The sequence below is a fragment of the Plasmodium malariae genome, assembly GCF_900090045.1.
Source record: "Plasmodium malariae genome assembly, contig: PmUG01_00_29, whole genome shotgun sequence".
Taxonomy (NCBI): domain Eukaryota; phylum Apicomplexa; class Aconoidasida; order Haemosporida; family Plasmodiidae; genus Plasmodium; species Plasmodium malariae.
The window spans coordinates 25,579-38,860 of NW_021638301.1; the positions used below are offsets into that span (position 1 = coordinate 25,579).

General features: G+C 17.4%; 2 protein-coding genes and 1 pseudogene across 3 annotated transcripts; all 3 read right to left on the reverse strand.

Annotated features, from left to right (window-relative positions):
* Positions 1-167: 167 nt before the first annotated feature.
* On the reverse strand, positions 168-1,110 carry PmUG01_00055600 (Plasmodium exported protein, unknown function; the record flags this gene model as incomplete). Its single annotated transcript, XM_029004544.1, has 2 exons — positions 168-839; positions 1,072-1,110. 2 exons carry the CDS (start codon positions 1,108-1,110, stop codon positions 168-170), a joined length of 711 nt encoding a protein of 236 aa, XP_028859077.1.
* Positions 1,111-4,757: 3,647 nt separating this feature from the next.
* Positions 4,758-5,526, reverse strand: PmUG01_00055700 (Plasmodium exported protein, unknown function; the record flags this gene model as incomplete). Its single annotated transcript, XM_029004555.1, has 2 exons — positions 4,758-5,303; positions 5,440-5,526. 2 exons carry the CDS (start codon positions 5,524-5,526, stop codon positions 4,758-4,760), a joined length of 633 nt encoding a protein of 210 aa, XP_028859078.1.
* A 4,319-nt stretch (positions 5,527-9,845) lies between these two features.
* Positions 9,846-10,795, reverse strand: PmUG01_00055800 (annotated as a pseudogene). The gene is given in 3 exon segments: positions 9,846-10,502; positions 10,517-10,582; positions 10,709-10,795. Coding segments are annotated over 3 exon segments (810 nt in total).
* Positions 10,796-13,282: the final 2,487 nt, after the last annotated feature.

Genomic DNA, 13,282 nt, shown 5'->3' on the forward strand with positions numbered 1-13,282 from the left:
ATGTACATTTTTATAGTTATGTATAAGTGCATGATATCTAGCTAGTTTAATATAATAATGAAAACAAAACAAAACAAAAAATTTAATTCATAATTTCATTAAGCGAATAGTAAATCTTCATTATTTACAAAAACACAAATTTTCGGAAACCAAAGTATTCATTGTACCTAGTTTTCTATTTCTTCACCCCCTACTTCTATTACATAATTTATAAATTTTATCAGTATATAAATTACCATGGTGATACTTAATATAAATAACGACAATAAAAAAGCTTGCATTCCAAATTTTGTCATAAAGTCTTTAAAATCTTTACTATGTTCCCCCAATAATGATGTACCTAACGGAGGGCAAACTAACAAAAGTAATGAAAGTACTGTAGAAAAAATTATTGATGGTATAGCAAAAGTTAAAACAGCACTCTTACACGCTGAAAATTTCAAATTTTTTTTTTGGATAGAATCTGTACATTTCCTATATTCATATATTGCAATAAATGCTTTATAAATTAATTTTTCAAATATTTTATCTATTTCTACAAATGGTTTACATAATATATATATGCCCTTCCTCAGTAACTTTTTTTCCTCAAATCCTGAATTACATTTATTTTTAGTTCTTCCCTTTCCATTGTATTCCGCTCCAGTATTATTACTATAACTTTTTAATTGACAATTTTTTTTTTTTTTTTTTATATCGTTATATCCATTTCTAGGTAAGTTACGCTCTAATGAAACCTTTATTTTTTCATTGTTAAATTTTGATAATAATCTATAAGTTCTTGAATATAATGATATATTTTGAATAGTTTTCATACCTAAAATTTTATCAAAGTTATACTACAAGGAAAATAAAATGTTTTAATTTTTTATAGTTTGATATATTTTTCTACGCACAAAGAAAATATTTTGTTTCAGTTGATATATGTGTATATATAACATGAATCATCATAAAATATGGAGAAAATTTTCTGCAATGTTATAATTATACCGCATCACAGAAATAAGAATATATCCAAATAAAAGGTACAAATATAATACTTTTAACTATAATAAAAGTTATCATTTTTACATTCACACTAAAATTATTTTGTTTAATATCTTTAAACATGCAAATAATTTACTATATAATAAAAAAACGCTAATAAATATATACATCCATTTGGTTTATGATTTGATTTTATGCTTTAAAAGAGTAGTAAATTCAAAAAAAAATAAAAATAAAAATAAAAAGTTTAAAAAGAAATTATATAAAAAAATTTTTATTAAATATTTCAATAAATTTATTTGTTAAAAAATAAACATTAATTAAAATAATTATTAGTAGCCCTAATTTTATTAATAAATGTTAAAAATATATTTACATTTTAGCTTCTTAACAGAGTAATACTAAATTTCATTGTTAATACATTTCAAACAAAATAATATAAAATAAATTTTTGGTTTCCTTATGATTTTTCTTTATATATAAAACAAAACAGTTTATGTGATAAGAATAAATATATTATCACATAACATTAATATAATTATTATTTTTATGATAAATATCCTGTAAATAACATGAGTAATTTTTACATATTTTTTTTTCTAAGCATTATTTTTTATTTAAAAAACGTAAATTTCACATATATAATATAATTACAATGACAGAAATGTAAAGAAAAAATAAAAAAATACAAATTTTTTTTTATCGTATAAATTATTATCCAAGATATGATAAATGCCTTTGCATATGTAAAAAGCTTAAACATTCTTTTCGTAAAAATATGATTGTAAGATGTAATTCAGATACAAAAATTTGGTATTTAAATAACACAATCCAAATTGCTGAATTTAAACATTTGTAACATATTAATAAAAGAAATATACAGTAATTTATATATAATTTAAAAAAATGTATTTTATTTATCATTACCAATAATGCATGCATTAACTGTGATAATTCAGTTATTTATAAATATATTTTATTTAGTTATATTAAAATATTATATATTAAAACATTTTGCGGAAATATTAGCGTTAATAAAAAAAATATAAAAATGTATTTATCAAAAAATTCTTCTTAGTAATTTAGATAATTCAATGGGAAATTTCAAAAATATATAACGTAAAAAAAAAACGTATAATAATTTACATTTAAAAAGTTCTATAAGTTATTATATAGTATATTATACAATAAAACATATAAAAATTTTTAACATACTAATTTTTTTCCGAAAATTTTAAAAAAGGAAAAAATTTGTTAATTATTTTTTATTAATTTATAAATAAATTCTACCCAAATTAACATATTTAAGTATAACCATTATTTATGTAATGTATATAAAATAAATGAGACCCTATATTGAAATATGCTTAGAAAATTACATATATGTGTATATCAATATTTTTATTCGTTTCTGTTTTTTTCACTTATACTCTTGAGTTAATTATGATATTATTAAATATTAAATATATTATTTTAATAATATAAATAATAAATTGTTACTAATTTTTTTAATTAATTTAATCTCCTTAAAAAAAATAGTTTATATAAAAACAGTATAAAAAAAATAATTTAATTATAAGCGCTATATATAGTATTACTCTAACAGAAACAGTATTAAAATAAGGTATTTATGTATTTCGCTATTTCATATTTATATAATGTATAAATCTATTATAAATATATTTATAATGAATATTAGTAATATAATTAGTCCTACACCTTCGAGAGATTCTTACGTTATCATATATTGCATATTTTAATTTATATAAAAAATATAACGTATTACCTTATTTATTAAGACTATATCTTATTCAGATTACTTAATGAAAGAAGTTAGATAAAACTATAATCTTTTATCTAATCAATAGTTTTTAAATTATTATGTCAAGTATATGGTTTGACATTTTAAGGATCATTTTTTTTTCTCCTAAATTTTATTTTTAATGATATATTTATTAAAAACATTTATATCAGTCATAATTAATTATACATTTTCATCTAAATGGAAATATCATTTATAAAAAAATTTCAATTTTTAGCTAAATAAATATTCTTCCATTGAATAAATGCATATATCACACATTAATAGGTTTATTTCATAAATATTTACTCATATGTATTTTTTGTATATAGGAATATATTTTAATTAATATATATATATATGTATATATTAATCCATTAATGTTTTTATAACTTTTTAATACGGTATCATTTATAGTATTCATTTATCTTAATTAAAACCTTTATAATAGTAGTTCATGTTTTTTCTAATATATACTGTTATTAATATTATATAACGGTGGAGTATATGCTTTTTTTATTTTATAATTTAGTTTAAAATAATATGATGTCATACCATATATATTTAAATTCAAAATGTTATTATATTACTGTTTCTTTAAGTAACATTTTTAGAATGATCTTTACTGTACAGAAATTTGTTCTTGTTCATTATTCTATTACTGCTAATAATTTTATTAAAATTTATCATTTCAGGATTCATCTGCAATTTTTCTTACAGTGACATATTTTTCATTTAACTATAGTATATAATTGGTACCTATTTTTATCTTTTAATTTCCTATGGCTAAAAAATATTTAACAAATTCCTAGTTGATACGGTTTTATGTATAATTATTCAATATAATGTTAATCAAAAAAAAAAAAAAAACTTTACTAAATTAGACCATCATAAAATTAATGATTCATTAAATATATGTAACTAGTAGAACTAATATATGTAGAATAAGATATTTTATTTACTATATATTTTGTTCTTTTTTTATCTATATATGTTATTAATCGAACTCATTCAATACCATATAAAAAAAAAAAATTGTATGTTATATTATATAATAGAAAGTAATATTAACTATATAATGTATGTAATAATAATGTGTAAATATTAATAAGACAATTAGAGTTTATATCAAATTAAAATTATTAATAAAAAGAAAAAAGTTGTTTAAATTTATATATTACTATAAAATATCCTAAAAATAATTTACGCCTTTTTATACTTTTATAAATTTTTAAGTATTAACTAAACAAATTATTTCATCATATTAAAAAAAATCAAAAAAAAAAAAAAAATTAAAATTACTATATATATTATTTTAAAATTATCACATAAAATAATTTATTATGTTTCAATGGTTTCCTTTTTGAAAATTTATTTTTAGCTTACACAAAGTATCTTTATATTACATGCCAATTTAGACATAAAAAATTAACTCTATGGAACCTATAATTAATTAGTTTTGTTTATTTAAACAAAATAAAGTTATAACTATATAACTTCATTCAAACTTTTGAATTTTCATATTAATCAAAAGACACATTTACTTTTAATTTGATACAAATAATACACTATTTTAATTACCTTATCAAACATTCATTTAGTTGAGTACAAGATAGAAAATCATGAACACTATATTTTAGAGTGAAAATAAAAATTCACACATCACGTCAACAAAATAATATAAACTGTTATTTTCTATATTAATTTTTAAGCGCATATAGTATTTTATATAAAAATATAGTTATATACAAAAATATATACGTAAAACACAACAATTTATTAAGGATTAAAAATAATATAATAAGCAAAAAAAAAGAAATTATAATATTCAAATCAACAAAGCAAATAGTAGCGTTTATTTTTTTTAATGCATATCAAAATGGTCAGCTAAGAGAAGAAGCATTGTTTAAATATAAGCAATTAAATGTATACTTATTATTTGTGTATATAAAATGGGAACTTATAGATATTAATCTTTATAAAAGTCTACTTGACGGAAAGAAGGATATGCCGTATTATATATATCAGCTTTTATACGTGTTGACTTTATATATATTTGAAATTTTTTGTAAAAATAAAACATACTTAGTATAACTATATACATGAATATCACAAATCCTAGATGTGATAATTGTAATGTACCAGATAACTCTACATCTTTAAAATAATTTAATTTTTTTAAAACAATTAGTAGAATTCCAATTAGTATATGGGTGCTAGCTAAAACACAAATCTGAAATACTTTTTTTTTCATACTTTTTTTTAAATACTTAAAATCAGCATTTGCCATATAACTAACTAAATTTTTATAATATATTTTGTCTAGCTTTTTATTTTTTACTGTGATTCCCGTTTTATTATTAGATGATTCCTTTTTTTTGTATTCTCCATTATTTTTCATTTCCTTCTTTATACATTTAATATTTGAATGTTTTTCCTTTTTATGTGCCGCCATCATTCGAGACAATCTCACATCTAATTTTATAATAAATTTGCTATTATCATATGTGGATCTCTGATAAGGGCTCAAAAAAAAAAAATATATTTGTTATTTAACGAAATATGTAATATCTTGCTTAAAAAAAGAATTAATAAATATAAAATTTAAAAAATATGGGAAATATAAATATAATTTAATAATATAATCATACCATATCATTGTTAAAATGACATATCCAATATAAAAGGATAAATACCGCAGTTTTAATTAATAAATATTGCACAAAATTTTGCTCCATGATACATATTCTTGATATTTGAATATATTCAGAATGAAAAATAATTAGCAATTCTGTAATATACACCAAATATAGAAGGATGCTACTTTCAATATTTTAATTTTGTTTCAACATTTTTTATATTTTCATAAATTCTCACTAAAATGTGAGGATAATATATTTCATAGTATAAAATAATTTAATTTAAAAAAATAACTTAAAATCTTTATCATTATGTTTTTTATAATAAAGTATCTCAAAATATAATAATATAATTAGAATTTTAACTTAAATATCCAAAATATAAAAATGAATTATTTAACACTACAGTAATTATTAACGTATTATATGGAATAATGAAAAAATAAAATAAAAACATTTATTTCGACATATTTTTAAATATTGTTTCTATTTATCATATCAAACATATATAATGTGGAGACTAAATAATAATATGCATTAATGTTTTAATTATAAATTTAAAATATATATTGAACTAGTCATGCTAATTTATACAAACTCTGTCATATAATAGTTCACTCTTATAATTGAGGGTAGTTAATATAGAATAATAAATAAAAATTGATATTTAAAAAAACAATTTTCCATTTTAAAAAACTATAGGTTATTCCGAAATAATTATATTTAAATTAATATATGCATAAAATATAATATATTATTCTAAATATTTTTTTTCGTAATACACAATTTCTGAAAATTTTTATAATATAAAAAGTTTAAACAATAATAATTATTCTTTTATCATAAATATATAAAATATATTGTTCATTTTTTGGAATACATTTTAATATTGCTCAATAATATATTATGAATTTATTAATTCACAATATTTTTACAAAATATTCATAAAACAAAAATTAATATTTATATTTATGTATATAAAAATGAATATATCTTAAAATAAATTAATTATCCTCTGCATGCAGTAACAATAATTTCAAAAAAATTTCATTCTGTATATCTCTAAAAATAAAATTTATATATATAATTTTTTCTGTTAACGTGTATAATAAAATAATAAGAATCTCCACAATAATTATCATTAATTATTTTTTATTATGAAAAACGTTCGACAAATTCATAGTTAATTACTTGGTTCCTTATAAAAACATACTATGACTAAAATATTTAAAGAAAAAGAAATTCAAAATCAAGTTAATATTGTTTATGGAAATTCATTTAGTAAATATAATAATGTAAATCCTAATATTATTGTTCATTATTATAAACAATACGAGTAAAATGTTTAATATATAATAAGAACAAAATATTTTTTGAATAATACATGAAAAACTTTGTAGTTTCTTAAAAAAAAATTAATAAACAAAAAAGTAAAAGGAATGTGATTATATTTAAGCTACAATATTTGAATTACAAAAATAATAACACGGTAATTAACATAATAAAATTATTATTCCATAACATTAGTTATATATAGTTATTTTATGATTTAGAAACGTATATATTTTGTTTACTTTCTACATCTCATTATATGGCCACCATATATTTGGATTCATTCAAAACATACATTTTTATAAGTATAATACTCAAACTATTTTAATAATTAATAAGAATTTGCATATTGTATTACATTATGAGATACTTTTTAAATGTATATATTTCTTATACTATAAAATGATTCTGAATGCTTATGTTTTACGTACATTAAACTTAGAATTATTTAAAATATATAAGCTACTTTCTTTTTTTTATATACATATATACCTAATTTATTATGTAATTAAATTTCAAGAAATTTTACTTCTTAGATATTATATTTAAACTTGAATATACATTACCATGATTAAGTAATGTTTATGTAATAAATATATAACATTACATATAATTGAATAAATTTTTCTCGTGAGCATTAACGTATGCATATGAACTGAACTTTCTATTTTTCATTTTTTTTATATTCTTTTTTTTTTTTTTATTTCTTATAGAAGTGCTTATAAGACAGTGCAATATAGTATTTTCATATACATATGTTAAAATTATGTTTCGTACTTAACAATTTTATTTTATAATTACCTTATATTATTCATATGTATATGAGAACTAATTATTTTTATTTATTGAATTACATTAAATGTACTGAGTAGCGATTATGTTATTTTTTATAAATTTACACTGAATCATATATAACAAAATAGATTATTTAATCATATAGAACAAAATTTAAAATATACTTAAATTACTATTATCATAAAATTTTAATGTTTTAACTTCAATACTAATTCCCCAGCTAAAATATAACTTGCTTATTTCATATTAAATTATTATAATATCACACTTTATTTTATTTTTTTAAAATAGATTACTTATAATTTAATATTAAAATTTATATTACTTTATATCATATAAAATTTCAAAATCAAATAAAATTAGATGCTCTATTTTTTATCCTGAACAATAACAATAAAATTCATTTAAATATTATTAAAATAATAATGTTATAAAATATTTCTGTTTTAAGTGATGCAGTACATTTATTAAATTCAATTAAGCTTATTTATAGATCATAATGCATATTTAATAAATATATTTTATTTTATAATTTAATTATAATATGTGTAACTGCAGTTCTAATTTTTTTTCAATGGTAACTTAAATATTAATACAAAATAAAAATGCTTGCCATGTGAAATTAAAAATTATTTCTTTATTAAAGTTCCTATTAGCAATATTTTCATTCAACACATGTTGGTTATGCGTATACACTAGTCGTATATTCTCTACGTTCTTAAAGTACATTTAAAATAAAAAAAATATATGCATGCATAATTTTATTGACTAAAAATACTATTTAAATGTAAGAAAGTGTAATAACTAAAATGTATATTAATGTTATATAATAATTATCATTTAAAACTTTAAAAAAGCTTATTTAATAAATGAAACTTTTTCATTAATATAACGAGCAAAAATTTTCATGAGAAGCATTATGTCATTCACTTATTTAATCATGCCTCATAAAAAAATTAGAATAATTATTTAATGATAACTTCATAAAACTTATCTGACAACAAAAAATATCATTAACTACTTATTAATTACAATAAAAAAAAAAAAATTTTATTTTTTAACTTTTATTTTACATAATGAGTGTTATAAACATAAAAGAAATAGACATTTCCTTTATAAAATATTGTAATTCTATACAATTTTAGTACAGTAACATAGAAATTAATATATTTATGTATAAATATAAAAAATAGCATAAATATATAAAAAAATACCAACACATTATTATAATAATGGTAAAAATATAATTATTTTCGTTACCATTAAACATAATATAATTACTATAGATATAAGTAAATATTTTTAAATTATTATATATTATAAAAAAAAAATAAAGTTTATACATAAAATATATTAATATATAATTATATTTAATCCATTAATTTTATATTTTAATAATATAATAATATGCATATTTAAATTATTTTCTTATAAAATATCAATATAGCAAACATTTAATACATTTCTTCGAAAATGAATTAATACAACAATTAAATGTTATTTTAACCATTCATTAAATTGAAAGGATATATAATTTGAGAATTATTAAATAATTATAAATGATTCATTCCTAATTATGATATATTTTTATTATATTTTTATAACTTTATATTTATATCATGCAAAAAAAACTAATAGTACATTAAAAAAATTTTGAAAAATATATCTAATAACATATTTCGTATAAAAAATATGTTTTATAATAAATATTTAGTTTATTATTTAATATATATATATATATATACATACATATCGGTACAACAAATATATTATATTCCTTACATTATATATGGAAAAAGACACATTTGTTATTAATTTTAAACTAATAACACATTTTCTTTATAACATAAAAAAAAACACAATTATTTTAGACTAGAACAACATACATGTAATAAAAGTTACCATTTTTCATTTCAAATATAAATTATAACACTTTAGTAAAATTATATATGTAGCATTGTTGTATATTTACTTAACGCTCAAACATATATTTTTCATATAGTTCTACTTAAATACAAAAATGCATTTATGAAACCATAATATATACTTGATCCAAAATCATTCATCATAATACAATTTAAAAAATATTAAAACAATTACAATGTTAAAAACTAAAAATTTAATTTTTTTTTACTGTAATGTATCAGAAAAATCATGTGTATATAGGTAAATTTACAAAAAAACTTCAAATTATATATATGTTTGATAAGTGTAAAAATTCAAGATATTACATTTTTTTCTTCATATTAATGACTTCTTCGTAAGTCGAAAGATATCTGTTATAACTAATTTTACCTTTTCCTAAATTTAATTTTTTCAAATTTTTTTACTTTTTTATGGTAATAAATAATTCCTAATATAAGAGTTATACCAAATATAAAGAAGAGTACACAATATATTAGAAAATCAAAAAACGGTGTTATATAAAAAACTTTACTATTACCATTGGTATACTTGAAAAACCCTGTAGGATCGCTTTTCAAGAAATCGCTAAATTTCCCCATTATTGACTGACCTAATGAAAAACTCAATAACTTATATAACCCCCTCCTAAGGCCACAATTACAAGTAAAATCTAATATTAGTCCTAATGAGAACAATAAAAACAATACTAAAGGCAAAGCAAACCGTAATCTGTATTTTTTAATTATTACTTTTTTGTACAACTTATCACTAATTGTTCTGTTGTTTTTAAGAAAATCCTGATAATCAAGTTCCTTGAATATCTTTTTCTCCATATGAGAATATTTTTTTGTTTCAAACGTACAAGTTTTATTTTTCATATGTTTTTTATGACCTCTTGTATTTCCTGGTGAACTTCCATTTGACTGCTTCATTTTTGTTTTCACACTTTCTTCATTATTACATATATCTTTTCTATTATTTAATCCAATATTTGGTATCTCTTCTTTTGTACATATAAAATTTAAATCCATATTATGTGTATACATTCCTAGTAATCTATAATTCCTTTTTTTAGTATTTTCTTAAGCTCGCAGTACTTATTCAGTGACATATTGAACATGCTCTAAAAAAAATAATTGTAAATATTTGTTATTTAAAAATATAAATAAGTTAGAGGAAAAAAAAAGTATTAACAAAAAAAACAGAAAAATATTAGTATTTCAAATATCCTTAAATAATTTTATCATACTACATCAATGTAAAAATGACATATCCAAGATAAAAGGATAAACCCAAAAATATTAATAAATATGATTGTCTTTTGTTTTTTTCCCATTATATAGATACTTAGTATTACAATGTAATCAATATAAAGAAGTTAATAATATTATAATATACATCTAATAATAAAAAGCAAAATTCTTTTAAAAAATTTTTTTTTATCATTGCTCCTTAAATACGTAAAAAATATACATAACTATAATATACTTCAAAACATCTATGATACAAAAATAAATTTAAAATGTATTGTATAATATTTATCATAATCATAATTAAGAAAAACCAACTTTTTTTAAAAAGAAATAATTTGAATTAACTAATAAATATTTATAATATCTAATCTAATTATTAATATAGGAAACTAATTATATAATAATTTATTTGTTGTTTTATCAATAAATTCTGAAATAAATACGTAAATACTTTTTATTTTGAATATTTATTTTATATAGTATATAGAATGTAGAGAATACATACATTATATATTCCTGTATATATTAAAATAATTACTTATGTTAAGAAAGCTATACCATATTAAATTCAAATTTATAATATTTATTTTAAAAAAGTTCAAATTTTGAATGAAATATTGATTATTATAATAATACAATAATAGAAATAATAAAAAAAAAAATATATTTGTTAATTTAATTATAAAAAATGCATTAATTCATCCCTAAGCAGACACAATTTTTTTTTTAAAGTGAAATATCTAGAAATCTACCTAATATATGAAGAAATATATATTCTAAAAACAAATAAGGAGTAATTTTTTATTGTTTTACTATAATTCCTTAATATTGCTCCTTTAATTAAGTTTAATTTATATCACTATTTCTGAATTAAAAATCCCTACATTAATTTACATAATTTTATAATTCTCTATTAATTATATATATTTAGAAAAATATTAAATAAGAAAAAAAAAAAAAAAAACTAGAATCAAAAATGGTATAGAAATATTACAAATAATTTCATTAATTTAAAAATATATAAAATGAAGTAAATTTACAAATAAGAACAGTATATACAAGATGTAATATATACATAAGAAATGAAAAAGAATAACAACATATTTTACTAATATATATGGTTTTGTAATTTTTTGCTTATAATTTTAGAAGGAATATATATTTCTTTTAAAGATACATAATATAAGGAACATATATTGTTGGCGATGCATAATCGATCGACAATATATAAATGAATAATATTTTATGAAAAATACTATTAAAATCATAAATATATTATTCCTAAATATGTTGTTCGTTCTATGATTTTTCGAAGAAAATGATAATTTTAAAATTATTGTATATATACCAAAAATTATATTAATCCTGTAAATATAACATTATAATATTCTCCTTAACAAGTATTTTTTTTTCGAATTATAATTAAAAATTTAAAAAAGAAAACAAATAGCTAAATTTATAACATTATTTTTAAATTATATAAATTTGCATAATTATATTTGTATTATTTTAATGTATATCTAATCTACTTCTTACAAGAATGATAAAGAATCTTATTTAGCTTCATTTAGTTTTTCGCACAATTTTTTTGTCTTAGTTTTTTACAAGTAATATTACTACATAAAAATATGATAACCTATTTTTAATATAACCTATTTTTTATATTTACAAAAATATAAATATAAATAAACTATGTAATTTATTTTCTCTAAAAATTAATCTATAAATACGCTTTCTCAGTTTTAGAAGAACTGCTTATTTCTAAATATTCAAAATATATAATTCAATATAGTACAGAAATTAAATATTCTTATATAATTCTTTTAAAAAAAAAAAAAAAAGAAAAAACATATATATATTATTTAATATTTCATTATATTATATATATTTTAAATGTAAAATGTATACATCATAGATTACGTATTATATTATATATTAAGAAACTCATTTCAAATTTTAATAAGTTTTTCTTATTAATAATACTAATTTTGTAAATACTATATTTTAGAACAAATGTTTATTATTATTAAAAAATATTCATTATCATAACAGCAAGATAGTAATAATAGTGATTTAAAAAGTAGAATTTTACAAAAATTATGTATTATATTAATTATAAAAATAGAATTCCTTATGATATATTATGTGTTTAAAAAATCATATTAATAAGATACCTAACAATATATATAAAAATAAATATTTCTACAGTAATTAAAAAAAAAGAAAAAAATAATTATTCATTTTTGTAGCATAATTTTGAAAATAAGAAAATTTAAATAATTTTAATATATATCATTATTTGTCAATGAAATTCTTTTAAATTCATGTAATTAATTTCTCTTTGCTGTTTTTTTATTAAAAATAAATATTAAGTAGAAATATATATAGTAAATAATAATGAGTAAAAAATGGATAAAAATTATAATTTCCTTAAAAATATTTAATATGATTCTTCAGTTCTAATGCATATCAAATGAAATAAATTTAAAAATAAGAATAATTTACACGATATAATATATACATAATAAATAAAGTATATTTTAATATAATATGTTTTCTAGTAATATTAT